Source organism: Thamnophis sirtalis, unplaced genomic scaffold (assembly GCF_051295495.1).
Source record: "Thamnophis sirtalis isolate CommonGarterSnake01/CBP01778 unplaced genomic scaffold, rThaSir2_p1.2 scaffold_9, whole genome shotgun sequence".
NCBI classification, from domain to species: domain Eukaryota; kingdom Metazoa; phylum Chordata; class Lepidosauria; order Squamata; family Natricidae; genus Thamnophis; species Thamnophis sirtalis.
In genome coordinates, this window is record NW_028261389.1 from 33,538,737 (window position 1) to 33,566,617 (window position 27,881).

At 36.1% G+C, this 27,881-nt stretch overlaps 1 protein-coding gene across 1 annotated transcript in view; it reads left to right on the top strand.

The window, feature by feature from the left end:
• Positions 1–20,150, top strand: part of GRIN2B (glutamate ionotropic receptor NMDA type subunit 2B) — a 352,876-nt gene extending 332,726 nt beyond the window's left edge. Inside the window, exon 14 of the mRNA XM_087723269.1 lies at positions 18,061–20,150. Coding sequence (XP_087579395.1) covers positions 18,061–18,111 — 51 coding nt within the window. The 3' untranslated portion in view covers positions 18,112–20,150. The remainder of the gene's footprint in view (positions 1–18,060) is intronic.
• The last annotated feature ends 7,731 nt before the right edge of the window (positions 20,151–27,881 follow it).

Below are 27,881 nucleotides of genomic sequence, written 5' to 3' on the forward strand. Positions count from 1 at the left end.
AGAGAGATTGTAAAATGAGGCAAAATTCACTTAATAATTGTCTCCCTTAGCAACAGAAGTTTTGGGCTCAATTGTGGTCATAAGGACTACCTGTACAGGGCCTACTCTAGAACTAGAATGCCACTCAATGTAATTTTCTTTGTAGTAATTATAAAGAAAGAATACTGGATATCTATCATAAGTCGGCAATCTTTTCTTACAAAATATATATTTTTAAAAACACTGAAGTAGAAAACCCATGTATTAAAATCCTGGATTCAGTTCTCAGACACAGCATCCTTTATTCCCTTAGCTGCCTCAAACTCAGAAAAACTGTTCTTAATAAATTCTATCTCCTGAGTCTGGATGATAATGCAGATATACTGTAAAAATTTAGTTGCATTTAAAATCTTTCAGCTCTATCTCTTGATTGTTAGCTGCCATTGAAAATATCTACATTCTGATATCAGATAGGCAACTAAACAAGCTTTTTCATAAAATGGTTTCTTCCTGATGTGTTACATTTCAATTCATTTCTCAGCCCAGAATGAGACAGCTCCCCACAACCAAATCACCATGGCCAACTTGCCACAGGACAACTCAATGGAACAATTCAATTTAATTATTTATAACAGTTTAGAAAGTTGCTTTATTTTTTTTTGTCATTCACATTTCGTGTTGTCCTTTCTTTTCTTAAATGGTTCTATTCCACTATTTCTTTGATATTAGTGAACTCTTGTCTCGTGCGAGTTGGCCATAGAAAATTGTCCCATGGAGACAATTATTTATATGAATTTGTCAAACAAAAATGAGAACAATAATAAGAGAATAAAAATATAATGACAGGGACGATAGTCATGTTAGTGCACTTATGCGCGCCCCCTCTACTAACCACTTAAGTATGAAGTAAGGTCCACGGAAGTTAATTTGTGACTGAAACTGTGAAAATTTGTAGCTGAGACAACGGAATCAAGTAGGACATTCCAGACTTTGACAACTCTATTACGGAAATCATATTTTTTACAGTCAAGTTTAGAACAATTTACATTGAGTTTAAAGTGGTTGTTTCAATTAATAAATGCTCTGTCTTACATGTTCAGAATGTCAAGTATAGAAAACTTGAAGTTGCCAAAAGATGACCATTCAGACCCATAGTCAAGATCACTTTGCAGAACAACAGAATTATCTGTAGAATTGAATAATTTTATGTCATCGGCAAAAAAAACCGCAATTGCTTTTAAGTTGATCATATAAATCATCGATATAGAACAAAAAAAAAAGCATGGTATCTAAAATGCTGCCTTGCAGATCACCACTGTTAACTGATACAGGATTAGACAGTGAGTTCCCTATTTTGACTATCTGCAGTATATTAGACAGGAAAGCAGCAATCCACTTGTGCAAAGGTCCAGAAATTCTGTAAGAGTTTAATTTCAACAGCAGTTTATCATGTACTACTGTATCAAAAGCTTTACAGATTTGGCTGCAGCAAGTTGGCTATGATAAATTGGCTGTGATGAGTTATAGTTGACCAGGGAGCTGAGGTTCAGAATATTTGGAGAGTCACATATTAGGAAAGCTAAGCTGAACAATGCTCACCTATCAGCCATAACAGTGGTATAATCAGATAATGGCTACTTTCCACTATAGGTCTGCATGCTTATGTCTATTTACTTCAGTAAGATCCCACAGGGTGGGCCTCCTTAGGACGCCATCAGCCGGACAGTGTCGGCTGGCGAGGCCTCGGAGGAGGGCCTTCTCTGTGGCTGCTCCAACCTTGTGGAATCAGCTACCCCCAGAGGTCTGGACCTCGCCCACCCTCATGGCCTTCAGAAAAGCTGTTAAAACCTGGCTGTTCCGGCAAGCCTGGGGCTGTTGACCTTATTACGTAGGGTCCAGCCCCAATTTGAATGTATGCGTGTTGGAGAATTTTAATCTTTATTTTTATTTTATTTTGTTCATTTTTCTTTCTTGTTCTGTGTAAGCCGCCCGGAGTCCTCCGGGATTGGGTGGCCTATAAATCTAATAAATTAAATTAAATTAGATTTTGAATCTCTAATTCTCAGTGTATGTTTCAGAACCGAGACAGTCCTCATTACACCAAAGTGATCACGAAAGTGAGAATCTTCATTGTTTTATGTTCCCATTTGTTAAAAAGGGCATAATAAAAAGTATATGTTGAAATGTCCAAATAAAAACTCATCAGATTTTGAGATCTGATGTTGAATGATTTGGATGAGCTCTATATCTTTACATAAGTTTTAAGAAGTCACATTTGATTTTCTAAAACAACTGGTTTGTATCTTCCCCAAGGATAACATAATTCTGTGTTGGAATTTAGGTAATTTTTTTCCACTGATGAAAAAAAAAAGCATTATTTATAAAAGCTGGTTTCTGTGACTTCATCATATGCTTTTCTCTTTGGCATCCACATGGAATTTCTTTTCTGGAAATTATAGTCTTAAGCTATTGAAAACATTCAGCTCATGGGTATCTGTGTTGGATTTCACAAATTACCAGAATTATATGAAAAAGAATAATTAGTTTGGCCTCTTGAATCAAAATGGAACTATACTTTGTTATAAAAAACAGAACAGATCATTGGTGCCATTCTTGGTGAAGGAAATCTGTTTTAGCTCAAAACCTAATAGATACCTATAAAATGGCTGAAGTAGACTTTGAGATGAAGATTGCTCTGTGAACATATTTTGGGGAGTCCTCAATGCTCTCTGAACTTGGTGGTTTTGTGCAGATGTTTCATTACCTATCTAGATAACATCTTCAGTGCTAGCAGTGCTTCTCTTATATTGGTATGTGGTATTTAAGAAAAATCTTTTTTATCATGTATACAGAAAGATGCAGCCTTTTTGTTTCAAAACAAAGATGTTGTTGGCATAATGTGTTATTTTTAATTTTACTTCCCTCAAAATTCATTTATGTGATTTTCAGGATAAAATCCATACTTTTTATATCATATTCTTTCCCTGAGCTTTTATTAATCAGTTTCAGATAGAAATTTAAGTGGTTAAAATCAGATTATTCTCTGCCTATGCATTTTGGGGCAGGAAGTTTGAGCTCATTTACATTTTATTGTCTAATTCTGGAAGAAACGCTGAACCCCTTTCTTTCTTTTCTTTTTCTCTTTAACCAAATTTGAATCCAAAATTGGGAAGGGAAAACATTTTAGTTTCAAATCAAATGCAATCACTGATTTTATACATCATCACAGATTCCAAGTTGGTGCTGATTTCACACACTGCACTAAGTCCTAAAGTACTTGCCTGGGGCTATGATCCCTCTGCCATTATAGTTTGTGAACCATGGTTTATAGCTTACAGCACCATGTTGGCTCAGCCACTTGTGATGTATTCAATAAACTACAGTTAACCTAAGAATTGGCTTATAACAAATAGTTTCATTCTCACTGCAAATCTTGGTAGTATCAAATGTACCTAACTCTATAAAATTAGCTAATTTAGTTGCTTAGATATTTTAAAACTTTGGAAGGTTTTCCTAGTTTATCAACCAGAAATACTTTTCCATGTGATATGCTCAGCATATTTTTTTCTGCACATCTTCAGTTGCTCTGTGAATTTGTAATGATATTGATATTATGTTCCAAAGCATTAATAGCAGTGTCTTCAAAAATATTTATTGAATGAAGAGGAAACGAGTTTATGCTATAAAATTTTGTAGTACTGGTAGTAATGTAACTGTCCAACAGAAAATGGACAGATAAAAATATCAAATATCTTTGTATTATTTCAAGGAATTATAAATTAAGCCAGCTTTTTGTATTTATATATATTTTCCCATAATTGATAAAACAGTAGTTTCACCTTTCATTTTAGCATTTCTTCGTGCATAGATATTATAGAATATCTCAACAGTGAGCACCCACAAGTCTTAGGAGTATATTTTGATTTTTACTAGAACTCCAGGATCATACAATGCCATAGGGAAATAATGATTGAGCAATCACATATATAAAAAGACAGGCAAATATGTCCTTATATTAGGAAGTAAAGTGTCTATGACATTACACAGATGTTCAGTGCAATTCAGTGTTCCTGAGCTGAATTTAGTTATTTTATGAAAAATTTAATATCTAATTTTCTACAAGAATTTTCTTTGTTTGAGCAACCCTTTCCAGCCCCCTTTTCACTACGATGAGTCACATCTATTAGAATCTGTTAGAAAATGTCTGGCAATCCTTAATATACATGTCAGATACAGAATTTTTAAAGAATCTTATTCAGCTTGGTGGGGTGAAATGCATAGTTCCTCATCATATCAGCACAATTGTATCCTCCATTGTATTGATATGAAATATCTAATATGGTGAATAGAATGTTTTAAATAAAGGAGACTGGTGAGAAAGGAAGGGGTGAATTCTGGACAGAGATTCCTAAATGTATCCAAGGACCTGCTGTTATATTTTAAAAGCCATATGGCTGGCCTGACAGATTGTTACCATTGAGTGCTGGGATAAATTCATCGCAATGAAATGTAAAAGAGTGATTCACATCAAGGGACTAATATGTTCAAAGTAAATACTTTGGTGTCTCCCAACATGCTTGGGAATCTTTGGCATAAGGGACTGGTTCCTTTAATGGAAAATAGCACATAGCATTTTGATGTCTGCTGAACTTTGGAAAGTCAGTTATAGATGTTAGCTATTAACCATGAGGCCATACATTTTCCTTGAAAACTAGAAAATGAATGCAGTTGAAATGCCTTGGCCCTGTTGTTCCATCCATTTCTCCATTCCACCTCTTTGCCTGGTTGCTTTCATAAGGCAAATGTCAAATCACACTTTGGCGATAGAAGATTAGAATGAGCAATGCAATTTATAGAAGAGTTACAGATGCCTTACTGGCTGCATACTTGTATGTTTATGTGGTGCTGCTTTGGAGGTTTTAAAGCCTCTGGATCGGTCAGTGACAACTCTAAATTCATTGCCTGTGCCAAAATGAAGAGGAAGTGGATGGGGGCTGGGATGATGTTAATCTAATATCTTACTTCTTGGTTAGTTGCTCTTGAACTCTTTAGTCTGAAGGAAAGTGTGCAAGGATTCAGGAGCGGGGGGTGAGGTGAGGAGGGTTGCGAGTAGGACAGAGGAAGGTTTTCCTAGGAAGGTGTCCCATCACAGCTTTGTTGCAAAACGGCCACCTTGGCCTCAATTATTTTCAGCATGGCCACTGGTGCTATTTGAGTATATTATGGGGGCACTGTTATGTATCCTAGTTGAGGGTAAGATTAAAGAACACAGCATCATTCTGACTGCAAGCTTGATGATAAAAGATACCCAGTGTGAACTTGAGTCAGAGGCTGGAAAACCCAATTTCCTCACAGTACAAAAAAAAAAGAAAGAAAAAGGAGAAGGAGACCGTTGTGATATTTCCCCAGTGTAGCGTCTTTCTATGGGAAAGCGCAGTCAAACTCAGGCTCGCCTCATCTCTCTGAGGCCCCAATCCTACCACTCCCACTGGTCACTCCTCTTCTTTCTCCCAATTCTCCTTTCCTCACCTCCCTCTTCAATTCCTTTTTCTGTAAATACTTATTTCGGACAAGCAGGGATCTATAGACTCTGGAGGGGGGAGAACAATTGTTTACTTTTCCCTTTCTTTTAATGATTTTGGTGTTTGAATTTGAAAACTATTATATATAAATGTGTGTATGTATATATGTATGCACACACACACACACACACACACATCAACATACACACTGAAACATACATAAACACTCACATTGATCCTGGAAAAAAGAAAGTAGTTATTTTTTCCCATGAGTTTTCTTGTTTCTCACTGGGACTTGTTTTGGGAGCAGATGGTTTTGGAGGGTGGGGGTGGGGGGGTGAACTATGTAGATTTCTAGTACAGCATTGCTCCCACCATGCAGGACAAATGTAGAAAGGGGAAGGCTGAGGAAGGAACAACAACAAAAATAAAACAAAATGAGAAAACTTTGTGATGTACAGAATCTGTAAATAGTCAAAAGATTCTTTCTCTTTTCTAACAACAAATTATTTCTGTCACTTTATATTCAAAAATAAAGAAACCTACCACAAAATATCAGGGTAAAAAATTATAAAAACTTAGAATCAGAGTCTTTTCTTGGTCTTTTCCATATGTTGAGTGCAAATGTGTTTTCTTTGAGATGCCATCCTGAAAAGAAAGTTGAAACGGGTTTTACCTGATACAGCAATATGGCAGGCTTGGTATGTGAATAACAATAATTCCCTTCCCAATGTTTAGTTATGATTTACTGAGTATTTCGTATTGAAATTTTATTATGCTTCATTATTTATTTTTTCTTTCCAACAATGTGTACTACTTTGAGATGTTTTGAACACAAAGCAGATTTTAAAATGTAAAATAATACTGAGATACCCCGAAAATGAGCACAACATGATGGTAAGCCCCCTTTCATCACACTACCAAGAAGCATTGAAATGAAAGGAGCATTGCCACAAGGCTATGAGGAAAATCAAATCAAATCTATAGTTGTGCAATACAGGAACAACTCTTTTGTGGCGTTCTGATTGGGCCTGCCTGTAAAGATCATTTCTCGTCCAAGGTTGTTTTAGTCTTTGTTTTCTTATGTGTTCATTTCAAAGTACAGAGTGCCATAGCTGAAAATAAGATGGAAAGGCAGAGAAAATATTGCAATGTTTGTTCAAATTATCTCTTCTAAAAGTGTCACAAATGGGTGGGATCAAAAGAAATTTAAACCCAGTGAAGATTTCCGGGAAGATCTTCTGTAGTTCTCTCCCTCTACTTTGAGAACCAAACACCCATAATCTAGTTCAATAAGGCAGTTTACAACCATGACCTGGACGACTGAGGATCTCCATAGACATTTAGCCAGCTTACATGCACTTGGGCCTATCTGAGTTCTCAGAAAGTAACATGGAAGACACAAGTGTGCTGCAACTGAAAAAGCTTGTTTATTACAATTATTTATATCCTGCCTTTCAGTGAAATAAAGCAGCTTACAATTCGTAATAAACTATATATTATTTAAAAACACATTTCTAGGGCTCTTCCAGCAGGATAATTTCTAAAGGGCAGAGAAACTAGCTTAATGGGTTTCGATAGTGGCTATCATCTTCTTTTCTCACTCTGTCTTTAGAGATACTTCCCAGAGGGCAGATAGTGATCATGGCCTTTTGGAAAGGAAGAATAGCAAGCAGTAGAAGATGCCTCAGGCATAACTGGAGCATTGCACACACTTTCTCAACCTGAACTTTAGTTCCATTATTTCTAACCAGCAGGACCAATGGCTGTGCTAAATGAGCTACTATGAACACTCTGGAGGCACCAGGTTAACAATGATATATACAAGCCAAAGTGTTATCATATTTAATATACATTACCCAGCTATTTAGCTTGAAAGCATCTCTCCCTCTCTCTCCCTCCCCCCCTCTCCCTCCCTCTCTTTTACAAATATATAGTGAGGTAATGTTACTTTGTTTTCTGATCTTAAAGACCCAGATACAATTAATGTAGAAACCACCTCTGGCTCACAAGCTTCCATCTACTTGTCCCTGCACCAATCTATTGCACATTATTAAGAAAAAAACGAAACAAATTGGCTGCCTTTGATTGGGGGACTATCAGGGCAACAGTTCCATTTTCTAAAGGAAATAAAACCAAGTTGTACCTATGGATAGAAGTCCAAAGGATTATATCTCAGTCAACCAATGGTGATATTAAAGGATAAAATATCTATCTCTTTTATCCAGAAAAAAATGTGCTGGGTTTCTGATAGCAATCTTAGACACGGCATTTCAATGGAATTACAAGAATTCATTGTTTATTAAATGTATATCATGCCTTCTGTTCAGAACTAAAGGTAGCATATGTATCACTCTATCTTTTCCTGGCAACAACAGTTCTATGGGCTGACAGAGAAATAGTGGCCCAAGGTGAGTTGGTAGTTGTGGATAGACTAAAACCTGGGTCTCCCCACCACCAGTCTAACATCGTAAGCATTACCAGCTCAAGGTTCACTCAGCCTTCCCTCTTTTTTTGATGTTGGTTATATGAGGACCCAGATTGTTGGGGGCAATAGGCTGACTCTTTAAACTGTTTAGAGAGGGCTGTAAAGCACTGTGAAGCGGTATTTAAGTCTAAGTGCTATTGCTATTACAGCATATTCTTAGATCACTTGAGTGAACTTCTTTCTCTTCTCTTTCACTCAAATATTTGTTCACCATTTGGGTACAACTTCATAAGTGGTAAGGAGGAAGAGTGGGCCCAAGCTTTAAAATGGTTTTCTTGGTCAAATGCCATCAGTTTCCCTCCATGCTTAGTAAAACCTCTTAGTCTTTGTGAGAAAGGGAGGGGTCAATGAGTGACTGTGTATGTGCATATGTGACTTGAATGGTGAGTATGTGATTTGATACATGTATGGGAATGAATGTGGAAGATGAGGTGGAGATGGATGAAGTTTGCCGGTCATCCTGAGAAAGTTAAAAATAAGGACAGGGTGACAACAGCAAAGCCCATATCTACTATTAGTATAACTGGGATTAGATTTATACTTATGAGTTTTTACTATAACGTTTTTAATCAGTCTATGCTAAATTGGAATTCTGGGACTATAATCTTAACTCATCAGCAAGAACAGTATTTTTAAATCAATGGATAAGCAAGTAATGGGTAAGTAACTAAGTAACTGTATCTGCTATTTTTGCAGCTATTTCAAAGTAGCAAATACTTTCATGATTGTGGCCAAAGCTCTCTTTTATCTCATCAGCATTTGCTGTTATAATGCCGACAAAACAATGCAATTCTTTGTTAATATTCTTCTGCATTGGATTTTAATTGTTTCTTTATTATATCAACATTTGCCAATCAGCAAGTTCCCATATTACAAGAAATAGTTTTTCACTCCCCAGGATTTGCTTGGGTTCAGTATATGTTAAAATTATCCTTATCACTTGCCATTTTTTTCCACTGAAGAAACTTGCCATATGGTTACAAGTAGGTTATGCTTATCTTTTTGTAGGTGGCAATCAATAATCAAGCCAGGTCAATCCCAACTGGTACTATTTTAGGCTAATCAAAGTTTTAGAGCTTGTCACTCTCATACAAAATTTATTGTTCTCATTGACTATTTTAATCAAGAACTGAAGTGTCACAATTAAGCCTGAGTCACATTTATGTAGAGATCTTTTAGTGCAGTGATTTTTCTTATAAAAAATGTAGTACAAAGAGAAAGAGAAATAAATTGGTAGTTCATGTTCCTTTGACATCTGTGAAGTAACTGGCAGAAATCTAATCAATCTAGACTGGTGTTGGTTTCTCAGAGTAACAATTATAGCAAATCCAGTTAAACCGGACAGATTTTTAGAGTTCTTGTTGAAGAAAGTTGAATAAGTGATTTGTCAAAGCACAAGGACCAAATTGTGAACAATAGAAAACTGGTTACCTTTTGGCTTCAGCAAAAGATTTGGACTTTCCCCTCAATTGTACAACATTTGTTCACCAATTAGCCCACTGACACAGTATGCAATTCTTATGTCGTCTTTTCTGGGATTTCTGCATATCTTGAAGCAAGAACTTACTAGGAATTGCACGTCGGCAAATATTTGACCAACATTTCAATAAGGAAAAAAATAACGAGTGAGTGGGTTGTTGCTCCTGCTCTATGGCATGACATGACATGAGGCAGCCCTCCCAGAATGATATCTTTTCAGATACTTTGACCTGAGGATATGAGTTACTAGGTCGCTGCAATGAAAGCCAATGTATATGAAAGACACCCAGATGCATAAAGATGTCAGGAAAAAAAACCCATTCCAAAATGGGAATTGTTTCATTTTTCTAATTGTTGGTACAACTGGAAGGGGAAAAGCTATGTACAATATTAAAGGACCCACAAACAGGTTTTACCTTGAGCTCCTCTCTCTTGAGAAAACATTATTAAGTGGTCTATTACAATATGAATTCAATTCAGTAAATACTTTTCTATAGTGCTATCAGAGATTCCACCATATTCTTAAATAGGAGGGATTTCTTGGCAAGTAGTGTACAAAAATTTTATGAGTTTTGAAAACCACTTTTCCCAATTTTTTAATGTAGAAACAGATACCCCTGCACATATTTTGAAAAAGCCTGAACTCATAGAAGCATTAAGAATTCTAGTTTAAGGTTTGGATTCTTCCTGTCCTGTCAGGCTATCTACCTGCAACTGCAGCTTTCATTTTAATTTCCCCCAGAGTCCTGAAATAACAATATTTTGAAAGCTCCAAAATAGCAGTTCCTCATGTCCCTATGCAGAAGATGGAGAGAAATGTAATGTCAAGTGGTGTCTAAATGAATCCCATCATCTACCTCTAAAATGAAACCAGATGGCACCTTCTTAGCTCTTAATATCAGACACCAACACTTACACACAAGAAGGATGGAAACCCACAAGTGATGATGCTTTACCCTTCATGAATAATAATATTTAGATTTATTTGTAATAATAGTTTGCTTCAATTGTTCACTGGGGACTTATACTGGCAATATTATATTGAAAAAAATTAGTGAAGCAACTTTCAATTTTCAGACAGTTCTGTTAACAAAATTGGGAGAACACATTTCCTTCTTAAAACTGGAATCTAGTTGCATCTGAAAGGTGTTTTTGCTAAAGACAGCACTAGATCTTTCTCTTTTTTTTTGAACAATATATTTGTTGGCATTTATTGATTGATTTATATCTCACTTTTATTTGTACAAATCAAGGTGGCATACATTATGCTCCCTTCTCCTATTTTCCCCACCTCAATAATCTTGTAGGTAGGCTGGACTGAGAGAAATAGACTGTCCAAAGTCACCCAGTTGGCTTCCATGCCATTTCTCTGATTCTAGTCCAGCCTTTAACTGTCACTCCAACCTGGTTCTCAATATAGAAATGTCTTTTATTGTCTTTTTAAAGACGTTTTTCCACTTCCCAGTTTAACCAAGGCCTACAACCTTGGGATTTCCTGGTGGTCTTCCACCCATGTTCTAACGAGGCCCCACCCTGATTATCTTTAAAAAAAATTTTTTTTAATTATTTTTACATTTAAAACAATGCAGTACCACAGAGTCGAAGTGACCATACATTCACGTTATACACAATTAGTCTCCACCATTAACTATTAGCCTACTTAGTGCATTATCTATCCTTCTGTCCAATCACAATATATACAGTTTGTTCCAGTCTGGTCACCTTGTCTTATACCAATCATAAAATCTGTTCCAGACTTCAAAATATCCTGATTCCCCTTTATTTTTAAATTCAAGAGTGAGCCTATCTGCTTCCCCACAGGCCAACACTTTTCTGATTATATCTAGCTCTGATGGTGTATTTTCTTTTTTCCAATACTGTGCAAAAGTTATGCGGACAGCACTAGATCTTTCAACTGCATGGAAACGCTTGGCTTCAATTCCCCATTGTAAGAACGATACTGAAAGTTTATAAATAAGATCTTTTGAGGAACTGCAGTGCATAAAAAGGACTGTTTGAGCAGGAGGAGATAGTCCTATAATACAGCTTCCTCCAAATCAAGACCTCTAAGTATGTCAGTCAGAACTGCAATGGATTATGGCAACCTGTTCCTCACAGGACTGCCCTAGAAAACCATTTGAAAGCTACAGCTGTACAGAGTGGAGCAGCATGAGCAGTGATGGATGGGCCATATCATGTCCAGTCAGCACTGATTACCAGTTGACTTCTAGATTAATTCAAGGTACTGGTTGTTCCCTTTAAAACCCCAAATGGCATACTATAGGTCTGAATTATTTGAGGGCCATTAGTTTATGCCTGCCCAGCAATATCTGGCAGAGTTGTCTCTCTCCTGATCCTTTCATTAAAGCAGTATCATCTAATAGTCTTTTCTGACAAGTACCTGTCTTCTGAAATGGCACCCTTGCAGAGATTTGCATGGTCCCAATCTTAGCAGCCATTACAAGAGTATTTAAAACATGACTTTTCTTCCAGGCCTTCAATAACTGTGATTCGGGGATCTTTGGTTTATTTTTTGCTTCATGGATAGAGGACAGAGAAGACTTTTGTTCCCTCTGGAGGACACCATATTTTGGAATTTATTTAGATTTCTATTTCTGCTTTTAAATGTCAAATACTCAGAATTGTTAGATTTGAGTGCACTAGAAAATTTTAAACATAAACAAATAAGTAAATAATTGGAATTCCCATCCAGTTTTCTAGAAGTTTTGCTTCAGCCCCAACCTATCACTACAGCCTAATAAATAAAGTTATGATGGCATTCATGGGATTTGGAACTGGTTGTACCTGTGAGGATGTTACAAAGAATTGAGGACATTTGCCTTGGCTTTTAAATTAAACTATGTACTGTGTTCTGTGTTACATAGCTTTGTTTGCCAAAGCCTATTCTGATCTGAATCTGAAGAGGAGAGGATGCTTAAAATAATTTTGGGATGAGTTGGAAAGCTAACCCATGGCTCTTAGATAGAGTACCAATCTGTTCAATCATCAGAGCTTTTTCCAAACCTTTAGGCAATTACGGGATATAAGACAACACGAAAATGGGAAACTGAGCATGATATGACTTTGTTTTCCTCTGGCTCCACCAGGATGAAGCTTCCCCTGACACACAAAGATTTCCTACACCGGTTATGCTTATCAAACATTGTGCCAGCTACCCAGTTGTGACTGAAACTATAAGGACTTCAGATTTCCTAGGAACCAATCTATTGTGTGTGGGAGGATACTGGAATAGTGAAAGTTCAGCCCCTGATTTTTTTTTTCCAAAATCCTTATTTGTTCTGAAGGTTAAGGGAGTGAGCAGCTGCTACTAGGCTAAAGAATACATTGTATGTTAGATGGTATGTAATTGGCTATAGCCTCTACTGACCACCCAGTGCAGCATTCCTCCTCACACAGCAGAGAAGGAAATCAGCAAAGACAAGCAGAGACAGGTTAAAATGGAAGGGAAGTAGCAAAAATAATACACTTAGAACAAATAGCTAAGGCTACTAATATGCTTTTATGAGGGTCTTCTGACTGATCTTGGGTTCAAGAAAGCTTTGACATGCCAAGCAACAACTTGTTACTTGGCATGTAGACTTATCATTTTTAACACAATTGTGCAGCATTTGCTTTACATATGAGAGTCAAATTTTTTTGATAATATAAAAATTGGATGGATGGATGGATTGATGAATAATTCAGTCCCAGATACTTCCAGGTAGAACAGTGGAAAAGTCTTGCATGAATCCTCACAAAACTGATATCAGTTAAAAAAGACAAATGTATGAAGACAGATAAATCTTTGACCTGACATGATAAAAAGCAGCTTTGTAAACCAGGTATACGTTTTAATGCTCACAAGCTGAAAAGCAACCAGCTGATTAAGAACCATCTAACATAAGAGACAGAATGAAAACAGACAGGCTGCTGTTCCTCACCATATTTCTACTGAGATATCACACTGCAGGCAATATTGTTCCCTTTGTCATCTGCTTTTCTTAGTTACAATCCAGCAACGATCATTAAAATCAAGTTATCTCAAAATGTTTTCAGGATGTCAAGGTGTTTAACCTTGTTGACATCACTGATTCTAAATTGACAAATCTAATTTGCGACTGTCCTAGCATTTGATAGTATAATTACTGCTAATGTGTTAGTCCTACTATATTGCATATCCTGAAAATATAAGCATTAGCATTCTGGGCATATAAATGTATTAATTTAACATTTGGAAAACTTATTTGAATACTAATTTTTTTTCTTACATGCTTAGAAAAAGGCTAAGGGTCTTTCCCCCATGACCAGATTCACCAATATTTCAGTTAGCAGAAAACCACTGAAATATGAAATATGCTGTGTCCATTGCTGATCCCAATATTGCTTTTTTTGTGTCTTTGTTTCAAGTCACTGTAGTCACTAATTACTTTCTGTCCAAGGTAATGGATGACAAAGCCGAACTGTTTTTAAAATCTTGGGGCTGCCTTTAAGTACCTTTACCAAGTAAGCTACCCTTACTACCAGTCAGCAAAGATGAACTTAGACCTCTCTCAGTCATAAGCCAGGGTCAAGATGAAGAGAACATTACACAGATATGGTAGACCGAAAAGATATTGCCAAGACATGCTTGTATCATAGTTAGATGCAAGTAAATGATACAGTACATTTTTCCAGTGCACTGTGATTAATTCTTCAGTTCGTGCAACATGGCAATAAAAGAGTAGTAAAATATAGTCCACATTCAAAATAAAGCAGAAATTTAAGGAGACATTTGTTTTTCACAAAATAAAATAATCTCATTAAAAGGTCCTTGCATTTTCTTAACTATAATAAGTGATTCCTCATGTTTTCCTTAAATTATCAGAAAACTATTTATGTTTTCTATGCTACCATTCACATTCTGTGATAGGTAATGTTATTTGTAATAATCAGAATCTCTTTAGGAGAGAATGGCATTCTGATCTCATACAGATAATATGCTGAATTATCCCATATTTTTACCGGACCTGGTTGGTTGGTTTCTATTAGCACAGTAAAAACAAATTATATGTGTGAATCTGTAATTCAATAGTAGTAAAGCACTGTTAGTGGATTAAAGAACTAACTTTTAGGATAGCCAAATTGTTCCAATTATAGAGTTCTTTGAAATAGGGCAGGAAAATTTTGAGAGGCCATATGTTCAAGTTCATTCTGCCAATAAACAATGGTCTTTTCTTTATAGATTGCTCCATTCTCCTGATTACAATAATTAATCCTCACCCAGGAATGTCTCATTTCATGAAATAAGCAACCTGACCCTGTTTTATAACTTTATTACATTTTAAATAAGAAAGAAAAAACTAGCAAGAGTTAATAATTAAGATGACAGAAAGAGAAAGAGCAAAGAAAGAAAGAGCAAACAAAGCCAAAAGTGGTGAAATAAAAGAAGAGAAAAGAAATATAAGGAAATGATGTCCAATTTTCTTTTATTATATAAGTATTATAAGCATAAATTTAAACTGATCTCTTACTCCAAGTTTGCGATAAAACTTTGAATTTTTCTATTATTTATTTATTTTTAAAATCATCAAACTGATATACAGTATCCTAATTTCATTTTTTCTGTTTTATGCAAAAAATCCAAGAGGTAGTTTTAATCAGCATTAAAATTTATCAGTGTCTTTTCTCTAATCAAAGCTATCAATTTCACCATGTCAGCAAGCTTCATCATCTTCACCATCCATTCTTCCATTGTGTGCAATGTCCCAATCTTTCTACCATTGTGCATAGAAAAATTTAACTGCTCTTATCATATATATAAAATCAAAGTACTGTGAGTTTTTTCTAACTTTTTGTCAATCAGTCCCCAAAGAAGGATGTCTGGCTTTAATTGCATTTAATTGTACCTTTAAAATATTATGCATTAATATATATATATATTTGAATCCAATATTTTTAGCTTTTTTCTCATGTACCAAGCATGATGAAAAGTCTTTTCTTGTTCACATTCCCAGCATAAATTTAAATTACAGTATATATTTTAGACAATTTTTCTGGTGACAAATATTAATGATACATCATTTTATAAAAATTGTCTTTCTGAATTCAGCAAACTGTCCTTATCACTCACCCCTTATGTGATTTCAATCTTTCATCCTTTTTACATATTGCAGTATAACAGGTTTATAGCACATTTCTGGATAAAATGCTAAAATGTGATGCTAAAAGTAATCATATACAGGTTTTGGTGGGGTCTGAGAAATTTAATTCTGAGTAGACCCGTTTAATGTTGACACATGTCATATTGTTTTGGTTTATCTTTTCTATCTCACAGCCAACTCGTTTTCTTTCTTTTTGCTAATTCCAGCATGCTAAAACTAGTCCACCAAAGACTTTTAGATACTAAATATACACACCTTAATTTTTTCTGAATTGAGCTTATGATTTTTCATCATTTTGTATTAGATCTATGTTGTAAAAATTCAGACATCCACTGGTAAAAACAGTGAAACCTTTTGTATCTATCTCTTGCAATCATGTGGTTATCTGTATTTTTGCAGCCTAGTTCACCACCACCATCATCATCAATTATCATCATCATCATCTTACTTTTCCATTACTCAGAGCTGAAAATTTCAAATGTGCAAGCCCTATATAGTTTTAAAACATCCCGAGTCCTACATTCCTAACCACTTCACATCCAAAGCTTGTGGTTATCGACTGTGTTGTCCAATCCATCCACTCTCCATTTCCCCAGCTCACTTAGCAGAACAATCAGCAATGTTACAATCAGGAGGTATGCTGTTGTAAGAGGCAGGATAATTGAGTCATTAATCAGCAATACCTAGGTAACAAACAAGACATTTTATTTGTGAACTAGTCTTCTTCAGTAAAATTGCTTCTATATCTTGTTCTCATGTGTTTTCAGGTAATAGTAAAAGAATATAGACGCACAAATAAAAACAAACAGCTCAGCACAGAAAGAACTTTTCCCCCAACTACCATTGAGTCACTACAATTCAGTTTATTAGAATAAAAGAAAATGGCCTGGACTTTTACTGTAGTATAAGAAAAATCTAGGGGATTTTGCAAGAGTAATTCAAAATTCAGAATTTCAGAAAAGCTGGGAGGGCTTAGTTGTTAAGGTCTGACCAAAGAACCAGAAATTTGGGTAAAAGTGAGATGTGCTACAATCAATGAGTACTTATATTTTGGATCAATTTCAAACACTTCCACGTGGCACTGTTTCCACTCCCCAATACCTCTGTTTGAAGCCAGCTACAGTATGTGATTTTCACTCCTGCCATTCTTAGAACCCTGGGAACAAGCAGGGAACATAAGCCAATCAGAGCCTCACCAATCAACCAATTGCAAATAATACCACTCAACAAAGCAACGAAAACCCATTCTTTCCTACTCACCACAGAAAGAGGGAATTGCTAACACCTACTCTCTGTTTTTTCACTACATGTTGTGCCCACTTGACATTCTACAGAAACATCAGAGTTGTTAATATGAGGAGAAAGTTTTCTGTCTAATAAGACTTCATTTCCCCTAATTATAATTAAAAGTGGTGATGATGGGATATTACTTTAGTTTTGCACCTAATATAGAGCCTCTAGGAGTATAAGAAGAACAAAAAGAAAGAAAGCCATGATTTTCTTCTTTTTTGCTTTGTGGAGCTTCAGAACTGCAATTCACAGGGGTTCTATTGCACCTTGTTAATGGAATCCATAGGCGACCACTAGCACACAGGACTGAAACAGACAAATCAAAGCACCAACAGACATTGTCTGAATATTTGAAGAGAGGGATTCTTGACTTCTACCTATTCACATACATCTCACAGCCCACATTATTCAGTCATGCTGACTTAGCCACAGTGAGCAATTCACACATCTGCAAAATAAAATCTACAACTCTCATCCAGTGTATTACAATAATCAGATATAAAACAAACAAACAAAAAGAAACAAACCAATGAACTGATACAGCCCAGTACAGTATTTTTTAAAAAGAAAAAGTACAGGTACAGAATTGTTACAGTTAGTGGTTTACAAATAACAAATAAAGAATGAGAATTCTCCTCACATGAGGTATCCTAAGGAGCTAGTTCAAATGGGAATAGATCCAAATTGCTGAAAGAAAATTTGGAGGGAAAAAAGGCTTTGGGCAAAGCTGTGCAGAATAATCAATGCCTAACTAAATGTTCCCAGAACGTTAATTACATACCTTTTGGATTAAATTGCAAGCCACTGAAAGTTTCCATGGAAAAAGGATGAGAAAAACGCTCACTAAAGCTTTCAAGGCTATCTTATATGGCAAGATATATGATGTGACCTACAGGTCTCTGACCCTGAAGGCATACTAGCCCTTATACAATCAGATATACTGTCTGCATGCAGTCTTTTCTTTCTCCACACATAGAGGTATATACACCCATATACATATTCTATATGCATGCACGCACATATATACATATATGTATTACACATACTATTTGCAACTTGGAAGGCAGGGAATGAGCAGAATCCAGATCAATAGAGTCTTTGGGGTGTTCCTTTCTGTTCTGTTCTGTAATGATAATTCCTTTTTCTTTCTTTCTTTTTTAAGGGGCTAACGATGTATTCTACCATCTTCTTTGGGGCTGAAGATCTCTCATGATGGACACTTTCCTGAACTGATAGGACCTGAAAGCCAGATAATCCAGACAGCACAGATTGCCTGTATCTGGCCTAGGAAATATGTGAGAGGACATTTTTGATTGCCAAGTGGAGATATGGCAGAAACAGGCCAGAAGCAGACATCTGTAGCTGATAATCAAATCTGCCAAATCCTTGTGGGTGATCAAGCTCATCTGATCACAAAGGATGAAGGAAACACATATCTGAAAGAGAATCATATAATAACATTCACTCCCTTCTGTCAAACTGGATGAACTAAATAAAAGTTATTAGAAATAACATAAAAATGAAATAAATCCTAAATAAACATACCACTTCAGGCCAGGCTGCTGCTACCATTTCAGGATCCTGTTGCTCCACTCATCCTGAAGTGACAGATGAAGCCTATGCTAAAATGGTTGCTTGAGTAGATAGAACGTTTCATCACTCTCTGTCTTGCTGGCTTGGTGAACATATTTCTATTTGGGTCCAAGGACCAGATGATTTCAGATCCCTGTTATAATGGAAATAACCAGAACTGGATCAGGCAGCACCCCATACAAAATTTGGTGGTTGTTTGAACTGATGAGAGGCATAGTGTGGTTAGATTTAATTTATATATGAATAGTAAACTTACAGAAGTTAACCATTATATTTCATTTCAGAAGAAGCAACTTCACAGAACTGGTGGAAGCAGTATAAAAACACAGGGAAAGAAAAAGTAAAGAAGTCAGTGCTGCTCAAAATATCTAAGGGCTACTCATTCCCACAATAAAGGAAGCTCAGATGCAAAATAAAGATACCACAAATTTCCAGAAGTCCAAGGAGGTGGGATGGAGGTGGGGAGCAAGGGCGTTCCTTTGGGGAAATCAAAATGCTGCCCAAATATGGAAGCCAGGCACAAAGTTATATGAGAAACAACAGCAATAAGACAATAAGGGTTGGCTAAATCAAGAATACATTTGGTTTAGTATCTTTAATATATAAGATAGTCCTTGACTTACAACCACAACTGGGATCAGAATTTTCACTGTTAAGCAATATGATTGTTAAGTGAGTCGCACCTGATTTTATGATCTTTTTGCCATGGTTGTTAACTGAACCACAGTAGTTAACTAAGCTGGCTTCCTTCTTCACTTTGCTTTGTTCGAAGTCAATTGGGAAAAGTCACAAATAGTGATCATGTGACCCCAGGGTATTGTAACCATTGGAAATACATGTCGGTTGTCAAAAGTCAAATTTTTGACTGTGGAGTTGCTACAATGGCTGTAAGTGCGAGGACAGGTCATAAATCGCATTTTCAGTGCTCTTGTAACTTCAGTCACTAAATGAACAGTTGTAAGTTGAGGACTACCTGTAGTAAAGTGCTACTACAATTGGGAGCATCAACTAACTAAATAAAAAATCTTAACAATGGCACTTTTAAAAAATCTTCAAGTCCCTTAAAAGTACACTTTATTTTTGAAGGCCCAGATTTGAATTGCTGTTCGTTCAAATATTTCTGCTGCTCAATGAGATCTGCCACTGCTTTTTTCTATTGTTCCTCACCAAATGGTTGACAGATAAAACTATGATTTTTTGATGTTGAATATAGCTACACTTGCTGAACTGATTTATACAGATAATAGCAAAGAATTATATTTAGAATTTTAAAAAATAGTTTACTGGAATATTTGTATTTTTTTGTAACTTGCATAGAAAAAAAAAACTTGATTAAAAATAGAGCAAAAGACAACGGTCAGAATTGCTCATTCTCAAGGTGTGGAAATTTATGAAAGCAAAACTAATATGTTTAAATTTGAAAAGCTCAGTCCTTTGTATATTAATGTGTTCATACATTTTGCCAGTTAGAGGACAGAAACAGTGGAGAAAATGATTGCAAATATCTAAGATGGGCAGTAGCATACCAAGAATCTATTCAAGGTTTTCATTCATAATAATTTTGTTTAAACTGATGTTCTACTAATTTATTACACAGTGGCTGAAGTATCTACTATTTTTGCTTTTCTCAATCCCCATGAAAGAAAGCCAATTTTCTTTTTGTTCAGAAGCTACTATCACCATATACTCCCTGCATTCAATTGTTAAGATTCAGTGTTGCAATAGAGCTTTGAATAAGCTGAGTAATAGAGCAATCACCATTGCTTGTCATTACTGTTGATTACTGACTGGGGATTGTTGGCATTTGTTTTCTATTGTGGAACTACACTATTGTGCATATATTATATTTAAAAAATGGACAGGGAAATTATGACATATTTCCTTGAGGTTCTTGGCCCCTGCTATTCTGGAATAATTAGAGTTTTCTAGAAGGAAAAATTGACACATGAGTGCCATTCGGCAGCAAAAAATAATAATGTGTTTGTGGTGGCCATGGAGAGACATTGTGTTAGAACTTGACCTATTTTGAAAGAGGGTGTGGATAAATTCAAAACTGATAACATAGGCTGAGCAATTTTAAAACTGTGGCTAAATTGTGGTATGAGAGATTTTCAATAATCCCAAATCTTGGAAAAGTGGAAATGCATCTCTATATTTTTTTTTTCAGGTGCCTGGCTCTTTTTTGCTTACTTATTTTCTTCTGTGGAAGTAAAAGTGGAGAATAATTTATAAATTATTACAATCCTATACTGTATTCTTATTTAATTTGTTATATTTGTATTTTGCTTTTTTGTATTGTGAACAATCTAGAGTCACTCTGGAATCAGGCTGTACCAAAACATAAATAAAATAAAAATAAAGATAGATGAGCTCTTAAGCCTGCCTACATTTCTATGATATAGGAGGAGGTTGTGAAGGAAGGTTATAGAACCCAGAATCTGAAACCCACCTTGTCCATTCTCCAACACAACCACCTAAGGACATTTGGACATCGGAATATCTAATTCTCAATTTTGGGGACTATTAAGGGGGCAGTAAGTTGGCTCAGTGGCTAAGACACTGAGCTTGTCGATCAGAAAGGTTGGCAGTTTGGTGGTTCAAATCCCTAGTACCGCATAACTGAGTGAGCTCCCATTACTTCTCCCAGCTTCTGCCAGCCTAGCAATTCGAAAGCATGTAAAAACGCAAGTAGAAAAATAGGGACAACTTTGGTGGGAAGGTAACAGTGTTCCGTGCACCTTTGGCATTTAGTCATGCTGACCACGGAGACATCTTCAGACAGTGCTGGCTCTTCGGCTTTGAAATGGAGATGAGCACTGCCCCCTAGAATTGGTAACAACTAGCACATATGTGTGAGGGGAACCGTTACCTTTAAGATGGCAGTAAAAAAGCTCCTATTGGGGTCAGAGTGTGATCTGTCATCCTAGAAGTAAATTGTCATCATTGTAGTCCTGACTGAGGGACAAAGGAATGGTATCTTAAACATGTATTACTATTAAACATTAATTACTGATTGGGGGGGGGGGCAATTCCTGAATCCACTCTGGAAAAAAATTGTCTCCCTAAAATGTATGATTTTTTTTAAACTTTCCTTATTGATCACTTCATCCCTGAAGCCATAAACCTGCTTAGAATAGAATCATCTGATGGTTGTCATCCTATTGGTTATTGGACTGCAAAGATCTGGACTACCAACAGATTGCAGCAAGGAGATACACTTCTTTGCTGCGCTGATTGTCTGAAATTGTTCAGGCCAGATATGGTATATCTAATTTGCAAGCGTTGAATCACAAAATACACTTTGATTTTCAAAGTGATGGATTTTAAATACACATGTTGAGAATGTATTTATCAGAAGAAGACTTCTTCTCATAACCCATTTCTTATCGATAAACAAATCCTTAAAAGCCTTGTCATTCAGTCTTACTCAGCAAAAGTCTATTAAGGCTTTCCAGAGATTACATATCTATTTTAATCTTAACCAAATAAACCAACTTTATATTATTTCTTTGTACCTTTAATAATGTTAATCCTTAATCCTATCAAATAAAGTTCTGGAATTTGATTTCTTCTCATTTTTACTTTCTGGTCCATTCTCACAAAATTCTTCACAACTTTAACAGATCTGTTTTGTAAATTCAGTATAAGCATGTTATTCAGATTTGGTAAAATATCAACAGCTTTCATCTGTACATTCAGCAGTACACAAACCAGAAGGATGTCCTGGTCAATGGCATTGAAAGCCACTGAGAGTTAAAGTAGGGCAAGAATAGATAGACAATCCCCATCCCATCTTTCCAGAGGTTATCTAAAAGCACAACCAATGTCATTTATGTCCAATATCCAGGTCTGAATCCTGACTGAAAAGGATCCTGATATTCCACACCTTTCAAGGTCCTTTGAAGCTGTTTGGAATCATCTCGCCCCCACCAAAGGGAGGTTAGATACTGCAGTTAAATATCCAGTATGATGGGATCCAGTGGTGACTTGAGAAGGGCTGAACCGAAGCCCCTTTAAGAGGCAAGGAAACAACCATCTCATTTAAAGAAGAATTAACCATGGTTAAAACCCATTCCCCAGGCCACTTTAACAAACCAGAAGGGATTTAAAGAGCTGTTGGCTGAGCTCAGAATCTTAAGGATCCTGTTGACTTCCTTAGATCAATCCATTTCAATCCATTTTCAGATAATTGGGTAAGACTCTCCTCCAATATTTTTCAATAGATCTAATGTTAATGTAGTTTGCTCCATTCTGTTTAAGTAACTTTATTCTTTAATTTCTTTTCATTCCCTCTACTTTCAAAATTTTATCTTATCACACATTTTTTAAGTATTCAAAACATCAGACTTTTCCCATAGGAAGGGTTCTTATAATTAGCTTCAGAATCTTATTTGAAATCCATCTGGACTTTGGTCCATTTATAATTTTGCAGAATTAATATTCTAATCACCCTTTTACTATAAAGAGACTTTTTAAAAAAAGTCCTTATACTTATATAAAACTTAATTTGCTGGAGATTGCAAGAAACTCACCCACTGTAATAAAACATGTTGTTAGGAAGTTCTCAATATCTGAAAAGCAGTTAAGAAGCAATTTCCAAAGATAAGAAAGGAAGTATGTGAATCCTATGTTCATAAAGGTGCTGTTTGCAAGTCAGACAAAGATAGCAGTCCCTCATCTCTCAGTACTCTGTACGATCAGTGTGAACACTTCTTTCCACATCATTCCCACAGTATGGGCCCAAGACATTGCTATTATGTAGTCTCCTCAAAAGGATCTGCCATCTGGAGCATTTATAGGTGATCCCAATCCTTGTTGGGATAGAAATCATGAAGATTTGCTTATCATTCTGGATCTTCATTGTGCTTCAGTCATCAGCTTCTCTCAGTGGAGCCATCTTCTGTTCATCATTCTTCCTGAGAAATCCCCATGCTCTAACACTTTCATCAAAATGGGTGGGAAGGTGTTTTATAAACTTTTCATAGGATGTGCGCCAATGGTACTTTTTTTTTCTATTGAACTGTTTGTTTTTCTGTATATTTTTCTCTAAGGGATATATGCCGTATGTATTTTCCTCAGAATACATAATTTTTTCATAGTTTTTCATTTTTATTTCTGTGTGTGTGGGTGCTCTTCAAACTGCAGCACCACATTCTGGAATATAGGTTTAAGCATGTAAGATACATTTGTGACTCCCCTATTTGTTCAGCAGATCTGAAATGGGCAGATTTGCTTCAATATTTGAAAGAAACAAACCCTGATACTTCTTTTCTCCTGCTGCCACCAAATCAGGAAGAATTTATAAGCTTCAAAATGGCCATTTCAATTCTGAATTTTTTCAGATCCTAAGAGACGTAATTGATAATTGAATATTTATCTTTTCAGTGCTGTTGAGAAGTATGTATTTCCCAAAGTGATGGCTATCTGGAGTCTAAGCTAATTACAAAAATTAAAACCCTAATTGTAGCATGTCAGCTGATATAGAAATGTACATTCTAAGGGGAATTTAAGTTCATGAGTGGGTTGAATGTAGTGTAAAATGAAAAATAATTTGAAGGGTTGTATTGCAGTTACTTTTCACCAAAATTGGTTTTATATCAATTGGTTTTATATCAAGATCAGAACTGACTATTTTTTTTTAGTTGTGGACTTTTTTTAGATCAAAACATTTTGTTCTACTTCTGTGCACATTCTTAAATGATAGCTGCTATGAAACAAGCCTGGTTTTGCAACATAAAACTGATTATTGTTAAGAAAAAATCTTCTCACCTCTATGAGTGGTATGTTTCCCTCAATCTCAGGCCCTCTATCAGAGGCCTGGGAGTTTGAATGTTCTGTGCAGTATCTTAGCTGCTTCTAGCATTGTTCTCTTCCGAACAGAGAGCTCATGTTATTCCTGGAATCTGCTGGAGCCATTCTCTCAGCTTAGGAATCACAGCCTCGAGGGCCCTAACTGCCACTGGGACCACTTTGGCCTTTGCCTACTACCGTTTCCTGTTTTTCTGTGTAAATTTGGAAGTCCACATTCTCCACAACCTTCTGTGAGATTTCCCACGTGGATGTAGGAGGGTGCAGCCCATATTCTGTACAGAGGTTCCTGTACCCAGGGTTAGCTACTGGGTTATGCCATTCAGCGTATGCTGCCTCTGCTGCATCTTAATCCCTGCTATTATGTGTTGGACTGTCTCCAAGGTGCCTCTGCATAGTCGGCATCTTGGATCCTCCCTAGTGTGGTAAACCTGCTTCTACCAATCTGGTACTTAGTACCTGTGCTTGTATTGCTATGATTGGTATCTCTATGCTGACTTTTATTCCAGCCCTTTCCAATCATTGGTAGGATTTCTCAATGTCAGCCGCCTGAGCTATCGATAGTTCAACCCGTCGTGCCATGGCACTTCCTCTGCTTGATTTTTCTCCCATGTCTGCTGCTATCTCAAACATTATCTCACCACCTCATCTTTGGATGCCATCTTACTGAGATATTCCTGGCTACTGTGGTTTTTGTCCAAGGCAGTGGCTTTGACATTCACCAGATACATTCTGAAATGGCAGCTGCTATGAAACAAATAGGTATATATATAGAGAGAGTGTGTGTGTTCAAGGTTAAGTTAGCTTTTACTAAAAAAGAAATATCTCAGTGCTGATTAGGGTAAGCTGGTTTATGCAAACACACTTTCTAAGTATCACCTTACTGTATCATTGTCCAAAGCACTGTCTTTGCAAGCAAGCTTAATGCTCAGAAATGTGTTTCTTTGCAATTTCATGGAAAGCAACACTCTCATAAAATGCTGGCTTTAATTGTACATCACAATCTTTGCACTGAATAGTTACATTACATTAAGATGGCCTCCACATTTATTGAAAACAAGTCTATTCTCCATTGCTTCTTTACCATTATATTGTCTCTTTATGCCTTGATGTGCCATTTTAATTAGCTACGCCTCAGTTCTTTCATTGCCTCTATTTGAGAAAGTCACTTTTCACTATGTCTATGTCTGCAAATATTTGCTGTACTTTGAAGGCTAAATCTTTTTGTTTACAAGAAGATTGTTTTGACCTGATTGCATTACAAATCTACATTTCCCCCATACTTTGTCTGTAAATGTTTAGATTTGCATCGTGTTTTTTTCTTCTCACATTCCGCACTGGGGGAAGGGGTAGAAAATATAGCAGGGATAATTTCATTTTCCTACTAAAATTAGCATTAGGGTAGTTATCCTGACTCTGAATATAAAAAATTCAACAAATGAAAATGTATTTGAGATCAGGAAAAATGCCTACCTTCTGATTTAGCTGCATTTTGACTGAACAAAATTCAAAAACTGCAATTATTCTATTGTTCAATTACAACAGAGTTTAATACGCTTAAGTGTTCTGACTACAGGAAACAATAAATGCTCAGAACCCGCTAGGTCACAAGAATAGTTAAGATGGCAGTCTGTCCTGAATGATAGCAGCTAGCTAACTTACCCCAAAAATTAGTCATAGAGATGTTATTTAAAATGTTTTTGAAAATTCTCACTAGAAGAAGAAGTAATCTGCTCTTTCTTAGGGAGGCATTCAAGCATCCTTACTTTGAGGGATGTTATCTGTCAGTGAGATTTTTCATGGGACCACAGAGATGGAAGGGATCATTTGGGCCATCAAATCCAACCTTTCAAGATTCTGGTCAAGTCTCTGGAATTTTATTCTGTTACAGTCAGCCTATTCCTCAAATATTTTAAATTTTATTTCTGCCTTCTAGTTTATTAGATACAGTATTACCCTCAATTTTATAACATCTGAAAATCTGGTAAACTGTGTTTGTGTGTGTGTGTGTTTGTGTGTATTTGTGTGTGTGTGTGTGTGTTCCAGCATAACTCTGGAATGCCTCAAGCAATTTCAACCAAACTTGGTACACATATGACTTACCCTCTGGAAAAAAATATTGTGGGGGTAAGACACCCTAAAATCCCTTGGGGTGTGTGTTCTGTTAAGAAGCAGCCTGGTGCACCTTAAAATGGCTTCTACTGTGCAGTGCAGTGGAGTTGCCATGGTAACAGCTTCACAGTACTCCACCAGAGAGAAATTATGTTTGGTCCAGGTATTTTTCCCCTATAAATAAAGACCCGGGAATGCCGGGTTATTGGCTAGTATTTTTGTGAAAATATTGAAGAGGACGAAGGAGTAATCGCTCTGGCATCCCTTTCAAACCTCTCTTTAGTTTGATAAAGAACCATGGATGAAAACTCTCTGAGTATAATTTTCAATCCAAATATGTATTCCCTCAAAGATTATCCCGTAAAAAAAAGAATTAGAATTAGTATTTGTTAGCATAGAATTTGGTCTCGATCAATATATACTGACTTCCAGTAACTACTACATTGTTTTCAAGATGCATATATAGTAGTTGCCTTAAATGTATTTCCATCAATAGGCAAGCAGAACTTATTTGAGAGAGAGAAGGATTTATGGGGTGAGGACATGTCCATATATATATCAGCACAAATACAACACTATATATATATATAATTATAATATTTGAAAAACAAGAAGGGAGGAGTAGGGAATTTATCTTATTCTTTTTCCACAGCATTGCATTGATTTAGAATTGAAACTAACAAGGAAAAAACCACATTAGAACCAACATTTAATCGGGGGGGGGGGGTGCAAATTGCTTCTGAGGCAAGTATCTGATTTTGCATCAAGTTCAGCAGGAATAAAAAGGCTTACTTACAAGACAAATGCACCCAGCCAAGCCCAAGGAAAGGCAATAAATCAGCAGCTGTTTGTCTGGACAATCTGTCAGTCAGTCCTATCTGAAACCTTCCCTTGCCCTACACCAACAAGAACCTAAATTATACAGACTCGTTTATGCAAATTCCCACATTTTCCTCTGAAGCTGCAATATAAAGGTTTTAAACTGGGAGAAACTTTTGGTATTTCACAATGATCATTTATATGTGTGTGTGTGTGTGTGTGTGTGTGTGTATAGGTATAGGTATAGGTATAGGTATAGGTATACACACACACAAACACATATTTTATATATATATATATATATATATATATATATATATATATATATATATATATATATATATATATATATATATCAGCACAAATACAACACACACACACACACACACACACACACACTATAATCTCTTCTTCTGCCATTGCAACAAGATTTGTGTAATTGATTAAAATCTGCCTGTCAAATGCTTGTGAGAGATGAGTCCTATTAGCTTGTAAAATTCTACACATATGGGTAAGTTGGAAGTCAAAGGCAGTGTGATATATTCATTTCTAAATATATTTCAAAAACTAAGCAAAAATCTTGCATTGAAGATTGTAAGGAAAAGTATACTTACTCTTGGGCAAGGCATGCCTTCAGTACATATGGAAGTG